We start from the raw sequence: 24,712 nt of genomic DNA, 5'->3' as shown, positions 1-24,712 counted from the left end.
TACTTTACATTGGAAAGGCCTTTCCCAGTCTACTTATTCTATACTTTATCAAAGTCTAAAAAGTTTTAGCCTTGTGTGTATCTTTCTGAAGTTTTCTTTTTAAAAGTTATTTTATTTCTCTAAGTATCCTCCGTAACAGCCAAGTTAAATCTTTTAGATTGAAGCATCCAGTTTGAAAGACAGCAGATAAACTGACAGCCTGAGGGTGACAGACTGAAAGAGGAGATAGGAAAAAATAAAAGCGAGTAAAAAAGGAAAACATCCAGCATTTGGACATATATTCTTTTCAGTCAATCCTGAAGACATTAACTCAGTGATCAAGAAAAATATTTTTCAGTCATACTAATTAGAAATACACGGCCGGGCGCGGTGGCTCAAGCCTGTAATCCCAGCACTTTGGGAGGCCGAGGCGGGTGAATCACGAGGTCAAGAGATCGAGACCATCCTGGTCAACATGGTGAAACCCCGTCTCTACTAAAAGTGCAAAAAATTAGCTGGGCATGGTGGTGCGTGCCTGTAATCCCAGCTACTCAGGAGGCTGAGGCAGGAGAATTGCCTGAGCCCAGGAGGCGGAGGTTGCGGTGAGCCGAGATCGCGCCATTGCACTCCAGCCTGGGCAACAAGAGCGAAACTCCGTCTCAAAAAAAAAAAAAAAAAAAAAAATAGAAATACAGACATGAGGCTGGGCACGGTGACTCACACTTGTAATTCCAGCACCTTGGGAGGCCAAGGTGGGTAGGTCATCAGGAGTTTGAGACCAGCCTAGCCAATATGGTGAAACCCCACCTCTACTAAAAATACAAAAATTATCTGGGTGTAGTGGTGGGCACCTGTAGTCCCAGTTACTGGGGAGGTTGAGGCAGTAGAATCGCTTAACCCGGGAGGCGGGAGTTGCAGTGAGCTGAGATTGCCCCACTGTACTGCAGCCTGGGCGACAGAGTAAGACCATGTTTGAAAAAAAAAAAAAAAGAAAGAAAGAAGTACAGACATGAAAATACATTGGAAATATTTACTTTGAGTTTTGATAAATGTCTAATATTGTATCACCTTTGTATATTAAATTTGTCTCATCGTAGAAAACTATTTTGTTCTGGTTGTTACCATGAAGAAAAAAGCACCAATTGCTGATACTGTACAGCTGAAGATAGCAAGTGTCAATAGGCTAGACTACCTTAATTCTAGGGCTGAGGATTTTATGTACATATATGTATTTAAAATTGACACATATGTTTTTATATTTAAGACTTCATTTTTTTTTGGGGGGAGCAGTTTTAGACGGCAAAATTGAGAGGAAGGGACAGAAATAGCTCATGTAGCCCTTGCCCCCACCAGTAGCTTTATTTTGGCTTTTTAAAAAGATGTAATTTGCATAGCATAAAATTCGCCCTTTTATACAGTTCAGTGTCAATATATTTGCAAATCCTGATACTTTTTAAAAAAAAAAAAAGTTATTTTGTATATTTAAGATATATAATATGATGTTATTGGATACCTATAGATGGTAAAAAGGTTGCTACAAATTAACATATCCATTATCTTACATACTTTCTTTTGTTTCTGTGGCAAGAGCAGCTACAGTTTACTCACTTAGCATGAATACCATATACAGTACAATTTTATTGCCTGTTGTCCTCAAGTGGTACCTTAGATCTCTAGACTTGTTCATCTTACATATCTGCTACTTTGTATCCTCTGACCCATCTCTCTCCATTTCCTCCTACCCTACCCCTATTAACCACTGTTTTTAAATTATTTATCTCTGTGAGAGATCATACTTACAAGTGATGTCATAAACTATTTTTCTTTCTGTCTGGCTTATCACATAGCACAGTGTCCTCCAGGCTCATTGATGTTGTGGTAAATGGCAGGATCTCCTTTTTAAAGACTGAATAATACTCCATCATAGATATGTACCACAATTTCTTTTTTTTTTCTTTTTTTTTTTTTTTTTGAGACGGAGTTTCGCTCTTGTTACCCAGGCTGGAGTGCAATGGCGCGATCTCAGCTCACCGCAACCTCCGCCTCTTGGGTTCAGGCAATTCTCCTGCCTCAGCCTCCTGAGTAGCTGGGATTACAGGCACATGCCACCATGCCCAGCTGATTTTTTGTATTTTTAGTAGAGACGGGGTTTCACCATGTCGACCAGGATGGTCTCTATCTCTCGACCTCGTGATCTACCCGCCTTGGCCTCCCAAAGTGCTGGGATTACAGGCTTGAGCCACCGTGCCCGGCTGTACCACAATTTCTTTATCCAGTGAATACTTAGGTTGTTTGCTTATCTGGCTATTTCGAATAATGCTGCAGGGAACATGGGAGTAAACATACCTTTACCAGGTGGTGACTTCATTTCCTTTGGCTATATGCCAAGAGGGATTGCTAGCCTGTATGGTAGTTCTACTTTTAATTTGTTTATAAACTTCCATGCTGTTTTCCACAGTGACTGTACTAGTCTACATCTGCACCAGCAGTATACAAGAATTCCCTTTTCCAACACCCTTGTTAACCTTTGTTATTTTTTTTTACTTTTTTATAATAGCCATTTTAACAGGTGTGAATTGGTACCTCATAGTGGTTCTGATTTGCATTTCTCTGATGATTAAAGCCTAATAAACTTTTAAGGAAACATTTTTTTCTTAAGTATTTTTTTCTTAGCTGTTTGTAAGTCTTTACTTTTGCCCATGTGATGACTACTTCCTATTTTCCTCTTGCATTCTTTTTTTTTTTTTTTTTTTTTTTTTTTTTGAGACGGCATCTTGTTCTGTCACCAGGATGGAGTGTAGTGGTGCAGTCTTGGCTCACTGCAACCTCCCGCTCCTGGGTTCAAGCAATTCCCCTGCCTCAGCCTCCTGAGTAGCTGGGACTACAAGCGCAGGCCACCATACCCGGCTAGTTTTTTGTATTTAGTAGACAGGGTTTCACGATGTTGGCCAGGATGGTCTGCATCTCCTGACCCCATGATCCACCTGCCTTGGCCTCCCAAAGTGCTGGAATTACAGGCATGAACCACCACATCTGGCCCTCTTGCATTCTTTAAAATTTTTGTTCTCTTTGATTCTGGTCTAATGTCATAGCTCTTTTGGGAAGGCATTCCTGATTCCTCACACATTAGTTGCCTTCTCTGGTCTGGGCTCCCACAGTCCTTTGTTTATTCCATTATTATGTTGCTTATCACATTTATATTGTAATTATCTCTTTTTTTGTTGTTGAAGACAGAGTTTGGTTCTGTTGCCCAGGCTGGAGTGCAGTGGCACAGTCTGGGCTTACTCCAACGTCTGCCTCCCAGGTTCAAGTGATTCTCGTGTCTCAGCCTCCCAAGTAGCTGGGATTACAAGTGTGCACCAACACTCCCAGCTCATTTTTGTATTTTTAGTAGAGACTGAGTTTCACCTTGTTGGCCAAGCTGATCTCAAACTCCTGGCCTCAAGTGATCCTCCTGCCTCAGCCTCCCAAAGTGCTGATATTACAGGCATGAGCCACCGAGCCCAGACATGTATCTCTTTGTCTTCCCTTTCAGACCGTTTATCTGAAACAAGATCTTGTTTCAGTCTCTGTCCTAGGACTGTTCTTGTTTTTCACTATCCTCAGGATCTAGAACATGCCTGGTATGGAAGTCTTTTTGGTACATAGTTTTTGAATGATTATAGCCACAGGTAGTTACTGCTGTCCTTAAGCCGTAAGCATAAACCAAGAGCTTGGTATACTATATTGAATGGTGAATATTAAAATAATTTGCTTTTTGTAAGCTGGGAATCATACCATTTTAGTGTTAGAAGGTACCTGAAGTATTATCTAGTCCAGTCTTTCCCCATTTAACACACACACACACAAACACACACACATATATTTATATATACTCTCACATGTTCACATGAAGCAAATTGAAATCCATAAAGGTTGGGTGACAGTAGTGAAGTTAGGAGTAAAAATTCATGTTTCCTCATTTTTTTCCTGTGTCATTCTGTTTTCTCTGACACCTTATAATCTATTCTGAGGATTTACAGTGTAAATTCATTTATTTCCTAAAGTTTGGGGGGGAAAGAACTCTGAAAATGTTAGTTTAATTTGTATTGTTATCCTTTTAACTATAAGTAAGACACCATTGCCAGCCAGAATACAGGTTAAGTATACAAATCTGAAAATCTAAAATCCTAAATGCTCTAAATATAAAACTTTTTGAGCATTAATGTGAAGCTCAAAGGGAATGCTCACTAGAACATTTCAGGTACCAGATTTTCAGATTTGGGATGCTGAACTAATAAGTATTTTAAAAATCTGAAATCCAAAACACTTCTTGTCCCACATGTTTTAGATAAGGGACACTCAACTTGTACTGGAAAAGAAATTTTAAATTTAATGTTTAAAAAGTGATAATATATTTTGTTTTATAGACCTCCGTGAGTGAAAGCCTTCAGAGGGAAGCTGCTAAGAAGCAGGCCATGAAACAGGTAAGGTAGAAGACTAGGATAAGTGCACTGAGTAAAGCATTTTGACTCATTTTTAAGTATCAGTTTTGGTATCTAAGTGCTGAGACTAAAACAGTAGGTTTAAGGAAAAACACAATGAAGAATGAGCTTCTCATTGCTGTGCTATAGAGTAAACTAGTTCTACTTATAGATTAGTCTAATAATGGTGTTTGACTTGTTACTTATTAAATTGTTGCTAGTGAGCTTACTTGGAAAAAAAAAAAACCTTTTCACAACCAAAGTGATTTCACAAACTTAGAATTATTTGAAATTCATCTACCAAGAAAGAGGAATATCAGTTTCTTGTTTTTTGGTTTTTTTTTTTTTTTTTTTTTGAGACAAAGACTGGCTCTGTTACCCAGGCTGGAGTGCAGTGGTGCACTCTTGGCTCACTACAATCTCTGCCTCTCTGGTTCAAACAATTCTCCTGTCTCAGCCTCCCTAGTAACTGGGACTGCAGGCACACACCACCATACCCCACTAATTTTTTGCATTTTTAGTAGAGATGGGTTTTCTCCATATTAGCCAGGCTGGTCTCGAACTCCTGACTTCAGGTGATCTGCCCACCTAGGCCTCCCAAAGGGCTGGGATTACAGGCATGAGCCACTGCACCTGGCCTGATAATTTTTTTTTTTTTTTTTTTTTTTTTTGGAGACAGAGTTTCGCTCTTGTTACCCAGGCTGGAGTGCAATGGCGTGATCTCGGCTCACCGCAACCTCCGCCTCCTGGGTTCAGGCAATTCTCCTGCTTCAGCCTCTTGAGTAGCTGGGATTACAGGCACACGCCACCATGCCCAGCTAATTTTTTATATTTTTAGTAGAGATGGGGTTTCACCATGTTGACCAGGATGGTCTCAATCTCTTGACCTCGTGATCCACCCGCCTCGGCCTCCCAAAGTGCTGGGATTACAGGCTTGAGCCACCACGCCGGCCCTGGCCTGATAATTTTAATAGACGTGCTACTACCTTAGTGTTTCCAAGTACTTTTTACATGCATTTATCTTTTACAGTTCACATAAATTTGCCCATAGTCCTAATTAAGAAATCTGAAACTCAAAAAGGCTAAAGTGCTCCTTAAGATAATACTACTAATTATAGAAGTAGGCCTGAAGGTTTACTAATTTTTCTGCTTCTCCACTAGTGTATCTTAGATTTTCTGCTGTAGAATGTACTGAAATTTAACAATAACAAGGTGCTTTTCTTTTTCATTTTAAATTCTTTATCCTTCACATTAGCTTTACCATTTTTGGTCCTATTTCCTTTGTGTCTTAACTGGAAACCTGCATAAAGATAAGTTTATTAAGCACTTTCTATGTGCCAGGCATTATGACAATTACGTTTTAAGAATGATTTGTAATTCTTACAATTATTCTATGAGATATATGCTTTTATAATCCTTATTTTATAGTTAAGGAAATGAAGGCAAGAATTTATGTGGCTTTCATGAGATCACATAGTTAATAAATGCTAGGGTTGTGTTCAAAACTAGACAGTGAAATCTCAGAGTCTAAGCTTTTAACCACTGTGTTTTACTCCTTCCCTGAGGAGTTGTCACAGAAGTATATAGTCATTTTAAGATAATGTCATAGTTTCATAGTGAAATACAGTGTGTAACTCAGCAGCCTCAGAATTTAATATACACACAAAACATGAAAAAACAGTGATTATTTAATGTAAATACTGGAGTATTTGAATCAGAATTTTGGAAAGACCATCAAGTTCAGCTTCCTCACTGTGTATATGGGAGACTTAGTTCTGGAGAGTTAGGTGACTTTTCCAAGATAATACAGGTATCTTGTTTTCTAGGGTTATTTTAACATTTTTGTGCTGCCTTTTCTTCTTCTTTTAATGCAAGAATCCCAAATCTACTTTTATTCTTAACTGTCTTGTTCAAAGCCACTTTATCTGTTTGTAAGACTTTTTCATAGTTTGCTTGGAAATTGGAAATGCTGCTACAATTCTTAACACCTTTCACCTGCCTTCTGCTGCTTTTTTCTTGCACCTATATTTCATACTCTTCCCTTTGTTCCCCACTTGGTTGATTCAGCTCGTCAAATGCCTTCATCCATACTAATTGAAACTATTCATTTTACTATGAAGAATACTAGCTTGATTGGTTTTACTAAATCTTAGAGAAAGTGCTCTTTGAAATGGGGTACTTTAAACTACTATTTTCTTCTTTTATCTGGACCTCAAGTGTACAGAAGTAATGATGGCAACATTATTGTCATATTCCCTGTTTCATTGGGAAAATTTTTAGCATGTCATCAGTAAATATAACATTTGCTATAGGTCTCTTGTTGCTAATCTAAAGAAATTCTTTTCTTAGTTTGAGGGTTTTGTTTGTTTCAATGGTGAGCTATATACAAAAAGGATATTACTTCATGACCCATGTTGGTTTTATACCAGTAATGTAAGGTCAGCGTAACTTGAGAAAATCAATCATTGTAACTTTGTAGAAGTGGTATAAACCTAACAGGAGCATAAAATGTTATCCTTCTTATATATTGTTGCATATGGCTTACTAAAGTTTTATTAGGAGTTTTTAAGTATTGAGGATTTTTACATCATAAGTGAGATTCGACAGAATAGGGAAGTTTTCCTTTTCTTTCACTGTAATTATCCAGATTGAAAAAGTCTGATAATACCAAGATTTGGCTAGCCTTACACAATGAGCTAATATAATACTATATACATGTTGCTTTTTCTAGTTCATTTTCCATCCTGACAGATTCGTGTTTTCTTCATTCTATTTTCTTTGCGTTTATTTTGTTATTTTTCTAACTTTTGGAGATGGGTGCACAGCTCTCTGTTTTCTATTCTTTCTCTTTTCTTATATATACATTTAAGGCTGTATGTTTCCCTCTAAGTACTTCTGTAGCTGGATCTTACAGCTTTTGATAGGCAGTATTTTCATTGTTTCATGCAAAGTATTTTCTGATTTGCATTATGATTACTTGCTTGACCCATGTATTATTAATTTCTGAACATATGGAGGTTTTTGATTACCTTTTTGTTACTCATTCCTAACATGATTACTTTGATTTTTGGGGGGGGGTGTTTTGTTTTGTTTTTGAGATAGAATCTCACTCCGTCACCTAGGCTGGAATACAGCATGATCTCGGCTCACTGCGACCTCTGCTTCCTGAGTTCAAGCGATTCTTCTGCCTCAGCCTCCTGATAGCTGTGTTTACAGGAGTACACCACCATGCCCAGCTAATTTTAATATTTTTAATCGAGATAGGGTTTCACTGTGTTGGCCAGGCTGGTCTCAAACTTTTTTTTTTTTTTGAGACGGAGTTTCGCTCTTGTTACCCAGGCTGGAGTGCAATGGCGTGATCTTGGCTCACCGCAACCTCCACCTCCCGGGTTCAGGCAATTCTCCTGCCTCAGCCTCCTGAGTAGCTGGGATTACAGGCACGCGCCACCATGCCCAGCTAACTTTTTGTATTTTTAGTAGAGGCGGGGTTTCACCATGTTGACCAGGGTGGTCTCGATCTCTTGACCTCGTGATCCACCCGCCTCGGCCTCCCAAAGTGCTGGGATTACAGGCTTGAGCCACCGCACCCGGCCTGGTCTCAAACTTCTGACCTCAGGTGATCTGCCTGCCTCAGCCTCCCAAAGTGCTGGAATTACAGATGTGAGCCACCACACTTGGCCCCTAACATGGTTACTTTCGGTACCAAAACATTGGGCTGTATTGTTTCATGCCTTTTAAGATGTAGAGGTTTACTTTATGGTCCAGTTTATAGTCAATTTTTATAAATATTTCCTCTGTGTTTGAAAATGTTCTGTATTGATATAAAAATTAGCCCAGCCTGGTGGTGTGCACCTGTAGTCACAGCTTAAACAGTTTAAAACAGCCCTCAGTCTCCCTTTTCCCTTGCTTTTTGTTATTGTAGTGGTGATTATTTCTTGGATTCCATGTTTCCCTCTTTCTGTTATCCAGGCAGGTTTTGGGGAGGGAGCAGAAGTGCCAATTCATAATATCTGGGCAGGATAATCTTTCTTTTTCTAAAGGTCGAAAAGTGAAAATAATGCATTTCTTAATATTTTAAATATTCTGGAAAAAAAAGTTTTTCAATTAGTATGTGCATCGTTCAGAGTTTAAATGTTGGTATGTAAAAACCCAAGTCTATCAGATAGATTCTTTTGAATAATTTTAGATCACTTAAAAATTAGGATCCCTCTTGGGTTCTATATTAGACAGTGTAACAATTCAGAAAGAAGTTAAAGTGTGTAGACTGTACCTCAGGAATTTACAAACTGGGGCAAGAGGCTAAGATTTGTGAAACAATTAGAAAGTAAAAACATCTATGCTTGGCATGGTGGCTCAGGCATGTAATCCCAGCATTTTGGAAGGCTGAGGTGGGAGGATCATTTGAGCCCAGAAGTTCAAGACCAGCCTGAGCAACATGGTGAAACTCTGTCTCTACAAAACGTATAAAAATTAGCCAGGCATGGTGGCACACGCCTGTAGGCCCGGCTACTTGGGCAGCTGAAATGGGAGGATCGCTTGAAGCCTGGGAGGCAGAGGATGCAGTGAGCCAAGATCATGTCACGCACTCCAGCCTGGCGACAGAACGAGACTCCAACTGTTTAAAACAAAACAAAACAAAATTCTAGTGTATTAATTAAGAGTTAAATATTGCAGAATAGAATGTTCCTCAGAGTTTAGAAGAAAGATCATTGGGGGTTAGAGGCCTCAGAAGTGGGCTCATATGAGAAGCAGGGCTGGCCCTGAAACACTGGATAAGATTTTGATAGCTTGAAAGAGGAGGAAAAAACATCATTTAAGATAGGAGGAACATACATGATAAAGGCAGAGAGTTTATGTCTGACAACTCTAAAAATGATAATGAAAGTTTAATATATAATACAGGCCTTTTAAAACCAGGGTTAGGTGTGTCTGTGGTACCTTGGACCTTTTGACCTTTTGATGTTGATATTTATATACAAACAAATAGGTGATAATAATAGTTGACGTTTATTGAATACTTAGTCTCTATCAGGGTCTAAGTATTGTAAGTTTAATCATTTAATTATAACAGCTTAGAATATAAATATATCATTATTCTTTCTCTTCTAGATGAGGAAAATTAAGGCATAAAAAGATTATAAACAAACTTGCCCAGAGTAGTTAGTAAGTGTAGAGCCAGGATTCACACCCAGCTGCTTGGCTCCATAATTTACATTTATATTTCCTATCTAAAATATTATTGTAATTTTTATGATATATTTTCAATTTATGAACCATTCTCAAAAAACATAGACTTTGTGGTATCTATTGGCTGGCTCATATTTTTGAAACATATTTAATTTTTTTTTTTAAAGACCAAACTGGAAATCCAGAAGGCCCTTGCAGAAGATTCTACTGTATATGAATATGACAGTATTTATGATGAAATGCAGAAAAAAAAGGTGGAAAATAATCCCAGATTGCTTTTGGGGAAAGACCGAAAGGTTTGTAAGCTGAAATAACAAACTTTGTTTGACCTTGACCTACATTTTATGTCTTAATCTTATTTTAACATGAGAATGATCTGAGAAAAAGCTTTTAGGTATGTAAAGTGTGAAGAGTCCCTAGTTCCAGATATTATATATTTGATCTTAGAACTCAAGAAGCACTACATGTATTATCCTAATAAGCCAAGTGAATTATCTAACAGTTTTGTTTTTTGCTTTGAAACCTTTGCAAATAGTTTTTTGAAAATTTTTTTTTAGAAATTCTGATGTACCAAATTTGTACTGCTCCTGCCCTGTGTATGTTTATTTGTGTTTTATTATCCTCTCATTTTTTATTTCTTCCTAACTGGTGACTGAATCATCTGCCCACACCTATCATGATTTTATTTTCAGTGAGAAAAAAATTTGGGAGTGGGAAAAATTGAAATAAGTTCAGATTTTCTATCACCTCTTGTTCTTTCACAAGCATAGGCTGATTTTTTTTTTTTTTTTTTTTTTTTTTTTTTAGTGCAATGGCGTGATCTCGGCTCACCGCAACCTCCGCCTCCTGGGTTCAGGCAATTCTCCTGCCTCAGCCTCCTGAGTAGCTGGGATTACAGGCATGTGCCACTATACCCAGCTATTTTTTTTTTTTTTTTTTTTTTGTATTTTTTAGTACAGACGGGGTTTCACCATGTTGACCAGGATGGTCTCGATCTCGACCTCGTGATCCACCCGCCTCAGCCTCCCAAAGTGCTGGGATTACAGGCTTGAGCTACCGCGCCCAGCACATAGGCTGATTTTTAAGGATATTTGCATGGCCGGGCGCGGTGGCTCAAGCCTGTAATCCCAGCACTTTGGGAGGTCGAGGTGGGTGGATCACAAGGTCGAGAGATGGAGACCAACCTGCTCAACATGGTGAAACCCCGTCTCTACTAAAAATACAAAAAATTGGCTGGGCATGGTGGCGTGTGCCTGTAATCCCAGCTACTCAGGAGGCTGAGGCAGGAGAATTGCCTGAACCCAGGAGGCGGAGGTGGCGGTGAGCCGAGATCGCGCCATTGCACTCCAGCCTGGGTAACGAGCGAAACTCCGTCTCAAAAAAAAAAAGGATATTTGCATCTGACATATCTGTCAGTAGAGTGATGATACAAAATTATATTAGATCTATTTTAAATCATATTTCTATTAAATGTGAAAAACTAATAGGAACTTTTCTGATTTTTTTAAATTAAGAGAATACCAGAAAAAAGAATAAGAAAAAATTAATATTTCGTTTGATTTTTTTAAGTTAAATTACATTATAAATAATTTCTGCTACACCTAAATTTTTATTGAAAACAATTTCAATATTAATCTTGCTAGTAAGTTCATATTGAATGTAAGGAAGACAATCTTATTTGGGCTGATCATCTCTTTCTTAATGAATTCATTATAAAATTATAACAGTAATAACAATTACTATTTTTTTTACTCTTTTCCTAAATCTTTTTTATTTCCTTAGCCCAAGTATATTCACAACTTGCTAAAAGCAGTTGAGATCAGAAAAAAGGAACAGGAAAAAAGAATGGAGAAGAAAATACAGAGAGAACGAGAAATGGAAAAGGGAGAGTTTGATGATAAAGAGGCATTTGTGACATCTGCATATAAGAAAAAACTACAAGAGAGAGCTGAAGAAGAAGAAAGAGAAAAGAGGGCTGCTGCACTGGAAGGTAAAATGAAAGAGGGGGAAAGGCACAAGGAGACAGTCATGGAATCTCTACCCTGTGGTTAGCTGTTTACTCTGTCACTGAACTTTTGGGTTATAAGTTTGTGATCATAATTTATATATAGGAATCCAAGACTCAAAATATATGGTATTATATAGTAGTATAAAACAGAGAAGGAAGTTTAACTAAAAACACCGTTGAACTCTTCAGTAACTATTATTTCTACTAGACTTTTCCCTTAGTTCTCATTTTGTGGCTTTTGTCTTACAACGTGATTTGAAATGTAAAAACATTATTACAAAGTATGACACCATAACATTTGTCAGAAACAATATAATTTTAAACCCTAGTTATATTTTTCTGGGAGGAGAAAATAATAAGAGTAATACCACTCAAGGATCATGAACAGGACAATTAGAAAAAGAATAACATTAATTGAAGAAAGAATAAAAATGGGATGAATTAAGAATATCTTAATGCATTAGTGCTTTCTACTCATGATTATTTCTCAAGATCTAAGTAGAATATGTATTTAATATGTATTTATAAAATACTTTTTTTTTTTTTTTTTTTTGAGACTGGATCTTTGTCACCCAGGCTGGAGTACAGTGGCTCAGCCATGGCTCACTGTGGCCTTGACCTCCCAGGCTCCAATGATCCTCCCACCTCAGCCTCTTGAGTAGCTGGGACTACAGGAACATACCACCATGCTGGGTTAATTTTTGTATTTTTTGTAGAGATGGGGTCTCACTATGTTGTCAGGACTGGTCTTGAACTCTGGGCTCAAGCAGTCTCCTGCCTCAGCCTCCCAAAGTGCTGGCATTGTAGGTGTGAGCCGCAGTGTTCTACAAATACTTTAAAAAACTCTCAGCTTTTTTTTTCTTTCTTTTTTTTTTGATTTTTTTTTTTTGAGACAGAGTCTTCCTCTGTCGCCCAGGCTGGAGTGTAGTTGTGCGTGGCTCACTGCAACTTCTGCCTCCCAGGTTCAAGTGATTCTAATGTCTCAGCCTCCCAAGTAGGTGGGATTACAGGTGTGTACTACCACCACCTGATAATTTTTATCTTTTTAGTAGAGATGGAGTTTCACCTTGTTGGCTAGGTTGGTCTCCCAACTCCTGACCTCAGGTGATCCACCCACCTCAGCCTCCCAAAATTCTGGGATTATAAGCATGAGCCCCTGTGCCTGGTCTCTTCAGTTTTCAAGTAGAAGAAAACCAAGTCTATAACATTCTCTCTAAACATATACCATGTGTTTAGAGTGCCAGTCAGAAAACTTTCCATAAAGGACCAGATAGTATTTTAGTATTCGTATTTTAAGACTTTATAAATTCATATTTATAAATGCCAGATATTATTTATACTTTAGGGCTTTTTTGGGGAGTCTTGCTGTTGTTGCCCAGGCTAGAGTGTAGTGGTGCTATCTCAGTTCACTGCAACCTCTGCCTCTCAGGTTCAAGCATTCTCCTGCCTCAGCCTCCCTAATAGCTGGGATTACAGGCACCTGCCACCATGCCCAGCTAATTTTTGTATTTTTAGTAGAGACAGGGTTTCACCGTGCTGGCCAGGCTGGTCTTGAACTCCTGACCTCAGGTGATCCGCCTGCCTCGACCTCCCAAAGTGCTGGGATTACAGGCTTGAGCCATGGCACTGGCCAGGGCTTTTTGTATATATGATCTCTGTCACAGTTACTCAGCTGTGCCTTTGTAGTACAAAAGCAGCTTTGGACAATGCATAAACAAATGAACAAGGCTTTGTTTCAATAAAAATTTACTTATAAAAACAGGCAACAGGCCAAATTTGGCCTTCAGGATATAGTTTGCCAATTCCTGATCCAGAGAATAGTTTATACACTGCATGTTATATACTTTCCGTCTATAAAATGAAACTGCACTGTGGCTTGATAAATATATTCTAATTTTTACTTTCTCTCCCTTAGCATGTTTAGATGTAACTAAGCAGAAAGATCTCAGTGGATTTTATAGGCACCTGTTAAATCAAGCAGTTGGTGAAGAGGAAATACCTAAATGCAGCTTTCGTGAAGCCAGGTGAGGAGATGGGGTATTTGAAATATTTTGAAGAAAGATACTGTTAATAATCTGTTTGTGGGGTCATTTTAACCCTCTGAAAGATGGAAGATTACAGCATTGCATATTGTGTTGTCAGCCAGCATTACCTAATTAAATGAATGGCTAGAAATTTGCAGTTTCTTGCTTTGAAAACCTAAAGATTTAGTTTAAGACCATTTTTATTCTGCAGTTCACAGAAATTGTTACATTAAAACACAGTGATTGAGTTTAATATTATTGTAAAACCAAAGACAGACTTTTAATGTATAAAGTTTCTGAATTTTTAAGTGACTTAGGTGTCTTCTTAAGGGAGAGCAAAATCTTCAAGGGAGAGCAAAATAAAACTGTTTTTTTTCTGAGACAGAGATGTCTTACTCTGTTGCCTGGTGGATGGAATGAGTATAGTGATTCAGTCATAGCTTCTTTATCTCATGGGCTCAAGTGATCCTCCCACTTCAGCTTCCCAAGTAGCTGGGTCTACAGACACGTGCCACCATGCCCAGCCAATTTTCTTTTTATTTTGTTGTTGTTGTTGTTGTTGTTGTTTTAATTTTTTTGGTGAGATGGAGCCTCGCTCTGTTGCCCAGGCTGGAGTACAATGGGGCTATTTCACTCACTGCAACCTCTGTGTCCCAGGTTCAAATGATTCTCCTACCTCAGCCTTCTGAGTAACTGGGACTACAGCCGCGTGCCACTATACCCAGCTAATATTTACATTTTTAGTAGAGATGGGGTTTCATCATGTTGGCCAGGCTGATGAATTCCTGACCTCAGGTGATCTGCCCACCTCTGCCTCCCATGATGCTGGGATTACAGACGTGAGCCACGTCGTCCAGCGTCTTTTTGTATTTTTGTTGTAGAGATGGGGTTTCATGTTGCCCAGGCTGGTCCCGATCTCCTGGTTTTGAGTGATCCACTTCAGCCTCCCAAAGTGCTGGGATTACAGGTGTGAGCCCCTACACCTAGCCACCTTTTTTTAAAACTAAAAATACAGGTATTCCTCATGATCCTTAAAATGGTTAGTGCCTCGTACCTTAAAATGATTGCTATCAGAATTAAGAAGAAATTTGGAAAGAATTAGGTATCTACAATATAGATCTTACATGCATATTCAGATAGTATATAAAAAGGAAAGTGGTTTATTTTCATAAATAGGACCCAGTGTTCATAAAATGTAAGACTTTACATATCAAGAGCTAGAACTGCACTGTTCACTATGTAGCCACTAGTCATGTGTAGCTACTTAAATTAGTTTAAAGTAAATAAAATCAAAAATTTTGATCACAGTGGCCACATTTCAAATACTCAGTTACCATATTTGGCTGGTGGTTGCCATACTAGACATCTCAGATATAAACATTACTATTTCTTGAGGTATTTCTATTAGTGCTGGTCTAGAAGGTAAATGATTAGAGGATTTTTGAATGAAGTTATAAGACATTATAGGAATGGTGAGATGATTATGTCATAAGTATGTAGCTGAAGGTTAAAAAGTCTTGTCCTAAGCAAAAAAAAATTTAACAAATATTCTGAGTAGATCTGAGTCTGTGTTGCTAAGGAAGGGAAGAGGTAGGAGAATAGAATTAAGGTGAAGAGAGGAAGTTAAGTTTATGCCCCACTCCCTCCCTACACTGCTAGGTTTTGATTACAAAATTGGTGAGAAGTTTGAACCTAAGAAACTGTATTTGAAGATTCAGGTTTTGAATGGAAACTATAATACATTATGGCTTTGTGTTTGAGTTTCATCTGGAATGTTTATGAGGCTGCCATGAAACTCTGTAATGTTGTTGACGTAGTTGTACTTCTCAGAGTCAAATAATTGAATTCCTAACTGTTAGTGGGTCCTTTAGCCAACATAGTTCTGCCAGTAATTCCTCGAGAACCGAAGTTGTGCCATTAGTGTGATTAGTAAGAATCACTGAATGATTCTTATTTACAGTATGCTAACTGTGTGAGTAGTATAAATAAAGTTAACTGTACTTGCCAGATGAAACAATGTAGGTAATATAATTTTAGTGTTGTTGATTCTAATGGACAAATTAATATATTTCAATTTTGTTATGATAGGTGCCAAGGAGTGTATCAGGATACTAGTGCCTTTTTCATCATGAGAGAGAGTAAATATTTAGGATTATACTTGCCACAATTTTGCTGTGCAAAGATTACCTTCATGTATTTCTACGACAATTTTTATAATTTTTTTTTTAAAAGAGGCCGGGTATGGGCTCACTCCTGTAATCTGAGCACTTTGGGAGGCTGAGGTGGATGGATCACCTGAGGTCAAGAGTTTGAGACCAGCCTGGCCAACATGGCAAAATCCAGTCTCTACTAAAAATATAAAAGTTAGCCAGGTTTGGTGGTGCAGGCCTATAATCCCAGCTACTCGGGAGGTTAAGGTGGGAGAATTACTTGAGCCTGGGAGGCAAAGGTTGCAGTGAACTGAGATTGTGCCGCTGCACTCCAGCGAGTGAGACTCTGTCTCTAAATAAATAAATAAGAAAGGAAACGAAAATCCAAGAGTTACAACTTAACCTTCATGTTGGGAAAGTAGAACTTAGATCCAAAACATATCTTCCTTTTCCCAATTATTCTTTGTCTTAGGCTTACCAAAAAAGTAAAGACCTGTACAGACCCTTGCCTATAGGTTCTAGCAGACAAGAGCTAATTTTTTCTTTTCACTTCTACAAATATTGAAAATATTTGGAATGGTTCGAATTTGAAAATACTAGTTTGCATAGACATCAGCACCTTTTTTGCATTTGTATAATCAGACAGTATATATCACTATAGGTGTATTGATTTAAGTATTGAGAAAAATTATATGAACCCTTTATCTGCTTATTACAACTGATAATGTGGCATTTTTTCTGCCCCTTTTTTTTCCTTAAGATCTGGTATAAAGGAAGAGAAATCAAGGGGTTACTCCGATGAATTAAGTTCGGAAAACAGAATACCACAAGAGAAATACATTCTTCAAGCTGATGTGAAAGTAGAGGAAAACCCAGATGCAGACAGTGACTTTGATGCTAAGAGCAGCGAGGATGATGAAAAAGAAGAAACTACACTGAATTGCAGAAGAAAAAAGGTCACAGAGACCCCTGAGAATGACTCGAAGCACCACAGGAATCAAAACCACTCTCAGTCGCCTAGTGAAGAAAGAGGGCATGGTGCCAGACACCACACAAAAGGATCACAAACATCAAGAGGACATGAGAAAAGAGAAGATCAGCACCAGCAGAAGCAATCCAGAGACGAGGAGAACCATCACACTGACCGTGATTACCGGAAAGAAAGAGATTCTCATAGGCACAGAGATGCCAGTCATAGAGATTCCCATTGGAAGAGGCATGAACAGGAAGATAAACCAAGGATGAGGGACCAAAGAGAAAGAAGTGACAGAGAATGGAAAAGGGAGAAAGACAGGGAGAGATATTCCCAAAGAGAACAAGAAAGAGATAGACAACAAAATGATCAGAACCGACACCGTGAGAAAGGAGAGAAGGAAGAGAAAACCAAAGCTAAGGAAGAACATATGAAAGGAAGGAAGGAAAGATATGAAAATAATGATAAATACGGAGATAGAGAAAAAGGAGAAGTAAGTGTTCAGTCTTCAGAAAGACATCGAGACAGAAAGGAAAGCAGCCCAAATTCTAGGGCAAAGGATAAATTTCTTGACCAAGAAAGATCCAACAAAATGAGAAACACGGCAAAGGACAAAGAAAGAAACCAGGAGAAACTCTCTAATTCTGAACTATCACTGGGAGCAAAACACAGACTCACAGAGGAAAGGCAAGAGAAGGGTAAAGAACAAGAGAGACCACCTGAGGCAGTGAGCAAGTTTGCAAAGCGGAACAATGAAGAAACTGTAATGTCAGCTAGAGACAGGTATTTAGCCAGGCAGATGGCACGGGTTAATGCAAAGACCTATATTGAGAAAGAAGATGATTGATGGCTACCCCGAGAGATGTGAGGAAACACAGAAAACTCTTAATTCCTGGAACCTGCTATGTGAAACCATAAAGGAATGTGTTACCAGTAGTTTGGAGGGCATTTTTAAATTTATTTTCAAAAATTTTAGGTTAAAATCAAAAGTCAATCTAACATCTTGAATGTTTGGATGTTTGGATGTGGATGTTTGGCTGAATTTATATTCAGTATGTACTTGCCATTAAAATTAATTTTGGCCAGACGTGGTAGCTCATGCCTGTAATACCAACATTTTGGGAGGCTGAAGCAGAAGGATCACCTGAGGCCAGGCATTCAAGACCAGCGTGGGCAGGATATTGACGCCTTGTCTTTATTTAAAAAACAAGCCTGAGCTGGGCGCGGTGGCTCACACCTGTAATCCCAGCACTTTGGGAGGCGGAGGCAGGTGGATCACGAGGTCAAGAGATCGAGACCATCCTGGTCAACATGGTGAAACCCCATCTCTACTAAAAATACAAAAAGTTAGCTGGGCATGGTGGCGCGTGCCTGTAATCCCAGCTACTCAGGAGGCTAAGGCAGGAGAATTGCCTGAACCCAGGAGGCAGAGGTTGCAGTGAGCCGAGATCGCACCATTGCACTCCAGCCTGGGTAACGAGCGAAATTCCGTCTCAAAAAAAAAAAAAAAAAAAGCCTGGCATGGTGTACCTGCCTGTAGTCCCAGCTGTGTTTGAGAGGCTGAGGCAGGAGGATCACTTGAGCCTAGAATTTGATGTTACAGTGAGCAATGATCATACCACTGCACTCCAACCTGGGTAACAGACCAGGACCCTGTTTCTAAAAAAAAAAAATTAATAAATAATTTAACTCTTTTAATAACGTTGACTTTGTTGCAGGAGCTGTTTGTTTTATAAATATTGTATTTCAGATAAAATGTGCATTGGAACAATAGAATATACTTTTATGTTCTGAAATTTGTATTAAAGAGTAAAATGTGAATCATACATCTTTTCTAAGTAGCTTACAGCATAGTTGGCTTAAATGAAAATAATGATATGCTTATACATTTTATTAATGTATTTAAAAGTAATTTCATGTCACAATTCATCTGTTTGCTTTTAGTATAAATTAATTTGTAGTTAGTAAATTGGTTGTGCATGTAAATCACTTTTAGCTAAAGGTGAAAATGTGTAGACATTTAGCCTAAATGAAATAGCTAAAGGTCCTGGTGACCTATTTTGAAACATGTCTTGTTTTATGTATTCTGAAAAAGATAGTGCTGTTCATTACAAGTTCCACTTGTGTATAAAAATAAAACTAGTATCTTTCTCCTGAGTCTTTGATATTCAGGAGATATAATTATGCACTGTAAATATTTATGGGAAAAGGATAAATGCTGTGGAGAAAATAATTCTCTAATAGGTTTTCCCATTAGGAAAGTGCTATTTATATCTCACAGTACTTTTAGAGTTAGCACATTTTCTTATTTTTAGAAGGATAAACTTAGTTTAATAAGATTGCTGACTAGATTAAAACATTGCATATTAAGGGTCAGATTTCGCATTCATAAATCATTTTGTTTTACCTTTAAAACCAGAAAGGAAAAGTAACAGGAAAGTTAACGCCCAAATCTCTGACTGATACATTAAATGTCAGTTATATCCTAGTACTCTGAAGTCAATCAGTGACAGTAACAAACTCCCAAAATCACTGACTTGGTGTACACAAAGGGAGCAACATCACATAAGTCTGGAAAGGTAAGTTAGGGTGACATCATGGAAGGACCTTGAGTGACAGACAAAATCTTTGACTTTGGTGAGGATATGGTTTCTTTGTTAGGATTGTTTTATAACTAGAGCCATACATTGGGAAGATTAATTTGATTATAGTGTGCAAGATAGTCTAGGAGGGAGAGACTAATGTCAGAGACATCTGATGATAAACTCAGTTTTCCTCTCCCAGAGGGAAAAGCTCAGAATCTTTTACAAAGCAGCTTGGATCCTTAGGAAAGCTATAAATTTTATTAACCAACTTAATTTGACATAAATCAGTATGAGAGGCTGCAAATAAAGAGTTTTCTTCTGTCTCCTCCAAATAGAATGTTGATTTTGCCTCTCTGGCGTTCATTCCCCCTTTTCTGGTAACGGCATCTTGATTTGCCCTTGAGAAAACATACCTTTACTACTCATAGTCCACAGGTTCAAATGGGGGAGAATAGCCTACATGAAGGATATGTGACCCAAGCTAGGCTGATGTGGTCCTATTGTCGAAATTTACAGATGTTTTCTGCTGTCATTACTGATTATGGTAATGAGGTAAGTCTGGAATTTCATGGGAGAGTGCCTTGCTGCCTGGCAGAAAAAAGCTATCAAAAAAGCCAAACAGAAGGAAAAAAAAAAAAAAAAAAAAAAGACGTGATTGCTTTTGCATCTCTGGCTCTAGTGTAGCTTTTTTTTTTTTTTAAGATGGGGTTTCACCATGTTGATCAGGCTGGTCTTGAGCTCCCGACCTCAGGTGATCCACCCACCTTGGCCTCCAAAGTGGTTGGATTACAGGCGTGAGCCACTGCGCCTGGCCCTTTTTTTAAAAAAGATATTTAAACCAATACTTTTCCCTTTTTCTGGTAGGCTAGTTTGAGTTGGATTTCTGCCATCACAACCCAAAAAGTCCTATCTGATAGAAGGTTCCATTTATGATAGCTTAGTGTAAAATGTGTTCCATTTATGATAGCAAGTGTAAAATGTGAATCATGCATCTTGTCTAAGTAGCTTACAGCATAGTTGGCTTAAGTGAAAATGATATGCTTATACATTTTATTAATGTATTTAAAAGTAATTTCACTCATCACAATTCATCTATTTGCTTTTAGTATAAATTAATTTGTAGTTAGTAAATTGATTGTGCATGTAAATCACTTTTAGCTAAAGGTGAAAATGTGTAGACATTTAGCCTAAATGAAATAGCTGAAGGTCCAGGTCACCTATTTTTAAACATGTCTTTTGGTTTGCAAAATCAAACTTTATTTCTGAGACAGTCTGATAACTATGCCAAAAGTTATCAGAACACTCTTAGTAAACTTTTTTATTATAACATGTAAAGTGCACATGGAGTTTACAGCATAATGGATTCACACAGTACACCTGGTTTAAAAAGACGTTACCTGTGTCATAGAAGCTCCCCTTAAACATCTCCCCATCCTACTCCTCCTGACTTTTAGCACCATAATTTTGCTTGTTTTCTAGATTCTTTGCTAATCCATTCTTTGCTACCATCCATTGATGGACATTGGGTTATTTCTTTTTGGGGTTATGAATAGTAATGTCTTCTAGGTAATAATGTATGTTCTAGATACATTCTTGCGCTTACCTTCCAGTACATTCATGTATGTTTTGGTGGGGTAAATCCTAGGAATGGAGTTGCTGATTCATAGTCTGTCCACATGTTCAGCTTTAATAGTTAACTACCAATCAGTTTTCCAAAATACTGGAACTAAAATACGCTCCTTTCATCAACGTATGAGAGTTCAGTTGCCCCACATCTTACGCTTGGTATTTGTCTTTTGGCTTTTTGTCTTTTAGCTACTCTGGTAGGTGTTGTATCTCATGGTTGTATTTTGTGGTTCTCTGTTGGCTGTCTTTAACATTTGAGTATCTTGGCGGGGTGGGGAGGGAATTGTTTTTGAGACAAGGTCTTCCTCTGTCACCCAGGCTAGAGTGCAATGATGCAATCATGGCTCATTGCAGCCTTGACCTCCCAGGTTGAAGCCATCCTCCCACCTCAGCCTCTCAAGTAGCTGGGACTACAGCTGCATGCCATGACACCTGGATAATTGTTTTGCAATTTTTGTAGAGACGGGGTTTTGCTATGTTGTCTCGGTTGGTCTCAAACTTCTAGGCTCAAGTGATTCACCTGCCTTGGATTTTCAAAGTGCTAGTATTACAGGCATGAACTGTGTGACACAGTGTGTTTATCTTGTTTTCAATGGTCTGATTCTTTAGTCTCTCTGTTCCCTCCTTTTTTGTTTGTTTGTTTTTGTTTTTGTTTTGTTTGACGAAGGGGAACTATCTGCCTCTTAATCTGGTACAAGTTTTGTTTGTTTGTTTTGAGAGTTTCGCTCTTGTTGCCCAGGCTGGAGTGCAATGGCACAATCTCAACTCACCGCAACCCCTCCCTCCCAGGTTCAAGGGATTCTCCTGCCTCAGCCTCCCGAGTAGCTGGGATTCCAGGCGTGCGGCACCACGCCTGGCTGATTTCTTATTTTTAATAGAGACGAGGTTTCTCTGTGTTGGTCAGGCTAGTTTCAAACTCCCAATCTCAGGTGATCCACGTGCCTTGGCTTCCCAAAGTGCTGGGATTACAGGCATGAGCCACCTCACCTGGCCCCAGACAGGTTCTTCATATGTTCTAGATATGAGTTGTTTGTCTTTGTAAGGAACTTCTCCCTCCCCTCTGTGGCTTTACCTTTTCACTCTCTTAATGATATTTTTGATGAGCAGATACCTCTAATTTTACAAAGTTAATTAAAATTAATAAAATTTAAAATACAGTTCCTCAGTTGAATTAGACATTCACATGCTCAACATGTGACTAGCGGCTGCCACATAGGACAGTGCAGGTTTACAGAACATTTCTATTGCAGAAAGTTATATGGACAACACTCTTCTAGAAGCGTTACTGTCTACATTTCCCATTTAGCTCTGCAGTGCACTTGGAATTAATTTTTGTTTGTGGTGTAAGATAGGGATTAAGATTTAATTTTTTTCCATATGGATATCAGACTCAGCAGTGAATGAAATTTTTTTCAGATTAAAACCGCAGTGAATACCATTACACATCCACAAGGATGGCAAAATTTTAAGAGTCTTATAATATGAAGTGTTGAGGATGTGGAGCAACAGTAATTTTTTTTTTTTTTTTTTTTTTTTTTTTTTTTCTCAAGACAGTCTTGTTCTGTCACCCAGGCTGGAGTGCAGTGATGTGATCTCAGCTTACTGCAACTTTTGCCTCCTGGGCTCAAGCAATTCTCCTGCCTCAGCCTTCCAAGTAGCTGGGATTACAGAAGTGCACAACCATTCCTAGCCAATTTTTGTATTTTTAGTATAAGTGGGGTTTTGCCACATTAGGCTGATTTCGAACTCCTGGCCTCATATGATCTGCGTGCCTCGGCCTCTCAAAGTACTGGGATTACAGGCGTGAGCCACTGCACCCAGCAGCAACAATAATTTGTGCGTGCTACTGGTAATAGGTGAACTGGTACAACCTTTTTGGGAAAAGTTTGGCTTTAGCTAGTAACTGACACTGCATGTTCCCTGTAACTCATGTTCCACAGATGCACCAGTAATATCTATAATACATTTTTCATAAATGACAACCTAAATGTCCATTAGTAGTAAAGAATATGTAGCCGGGCATGGTGGCTCACACCTATAATCCTAGCACTTAGAGAGGCAGAGGTGGGCAGATTGCCTCAACTCAGGAGTTTGAAGTCAGCCTGGCCAACATAACGAAATCCAGTCTCTACTAAAAATACAAGAAATTAGCTGGATGTGGTGATGCACGCCTGTAATCCCAGCTACTCGGGAGGCACGAGAATTGCTTGAACCCAGGAGGCGGAGGTTGCAGTGAGCCAAGATCACGCCATTACACTCCAGCCTGGGCAACAGAGCAAAACTGTCTCAAAATTATATACATAATATGTATATAACATATACATATGTATAGTTATTCACACACACACACAGGCAATACAACAGATGAACACACTAGAGCTCTACCCAACTTGGATGAATTTCACAGCCTTGTGAGAAGTATATATAGGGGGATAAAAGGCAAAACTATATTAAAAATACATGGGTAGATGGTAAAAGGGGTCATAAATTTGGAAAGGGAGCAAATTAGAATGAGCTTTGTAGTGCTAGGTTGGAATTGGAGATACTGGTGTGAGTTCATGATTTTCAAGATAGAGAAATAATTGTTAAATGCAAATTATGTATACACACATTTCTGTCCAGTGACTACTCAGTAGTCATGAGAACGCCTAATACCTAGATTGAGATTTCTAAATATGCTCTTCACTGAAAGGAACCAGGGCTTCCTGGAGATAAGCTGATTTCAGAGCTGTGGCAGAGAAAGTACAAGCTGGTCCTGAAACAGCTCGCTCGGAAAAAGTGTTCCAAGAATGATAGGGACATGTCAAAAGCACACAGAAACCAGCTTGAAGAGACTCTCACTGGCTAAATATGGGACAAATAGAGCATCAAAATAAATAATGGAGGCAGCTGCTGTGGTGCACACCTGTAGTCCCAGTACTTTGGGAGGATTGCTTGAGCACAGGAGACCTGTCTGGGCATCATGGTGAAACCCAGTCTCTACACACAGTACAAAAGTTAGTGAAGCATGGTGATGCATGCCTGTGGTCCCAGATACTCAGGACGCTGAGGCAGGAGAATCACTTAAGCACAAGAGGTCGAGGCTGCAGTAAGCCGTGACTGCACCACTGTACTCCAGCCTGAGTGACACAACGAGATTCTGTCCCAAAAAAATGAATAAATGAATAGACTATCATCCATTGGACAAAACAAGCATCCATCTTAAAAAATAAATGAAAGCTTGAGGACAGGATATTTTCACAGTGTCAGAATAACTTCATCCCCCAAAATATTAATGACAGAAAAGGAAATTTACAGTGGAAAGGCTGGTAGACACCACCTTAACCAAGTGGTTGAAGTTAACATCACCAGTGAGGGGACAAATCAAAACCACGCTTCATCCGGTAGGAGGCAGGGAAAACAACACAGCACCATTCCAGTGATATTCCTGCCAAAAATACATATCCTGGATTTAATCAGAAGGGATCAATCTTGAAACAAATCAAATGGAGGGACATTCTACAGAATAACTGGCCTATTCACTTCAAAGGCTTCAAGGTTGTGAAAGTCAAGGAAAGACTGGAGAACTGTTCCAGATTGAAGAAAACAAAGGAGATATGGAACTAAATGAAAATGATTTTGAACTAGATCCTTTTTCCTAAAGACCATTGAATGGGCTGGGCACGGTGGCTCACACCTGTAATCCCAGCACTTTGCGAGGCTGAGGCAGGTGGATCA

At 38.7% G+C, this 24,712-nt stretch overlaps 1 protein-coding gene across 2 annotated transcripts in view; it reads left to right on the top strand.

Annotated features, from left to right (window-relative positions):
- The window catches only part of NSRP1 (nuclear speckle splicing regulatory protein 1), a 60,221-nt gene extending 41,280 nt beyond the window's left edge, over window positions 1-18,941 (top strand). For both annotated transcript variants that reach the window (XM_003931456.4, XM_010342092.3), the window contains exons 3-7: window positions 4,389-4,445; window positions 9,797-9,925; window positions 11,412-11,619; window positions 13,553-13,661; window positions 16,572-18,941. In XM_003931456.4, the coding sequence (XP_003931505.1) occupies window positions 4,389-4,445; window positions 9,797-9,925; window positions 11,412-11,619; window positions 13,553-13,661; window positions 16,572-17,631 (1,563 nt within the window). In that variant the 3' untranslated portion in view covers window positions 17,632-18,941. The remainder of the gene's footprint in view (window positions 1-4,388; window positions 4,446-9,796; window positions 9,926-11,411; window positions 11,620-13,552; window positions 13,662-16,571) is intronic.
- Window positions 18,942-24,712: the final 5,771 nt, after the last annotated feature.

The sequence above is a fragment of the Saimiri boliviensis genome, chromosome 17 (genome assembly GCF_048565385.1).
Source record: "Saimiri boliviensis isolate mSaiBol1 chromosome 17, mSaiBol1.pri, whole genome shotgun sequence".
Taxonomy (NCBI): domain Eukaryota; kingdom Metazoa; phylum Chordata; class Mammalia; order Primates; family Cebidae; genus Saimiri; species Saimiri boliviensis.
Note: the sequence above shows the minus strand (reverse complement) of the source record. Positions and strands in the feature narration are given on the sequence as shown.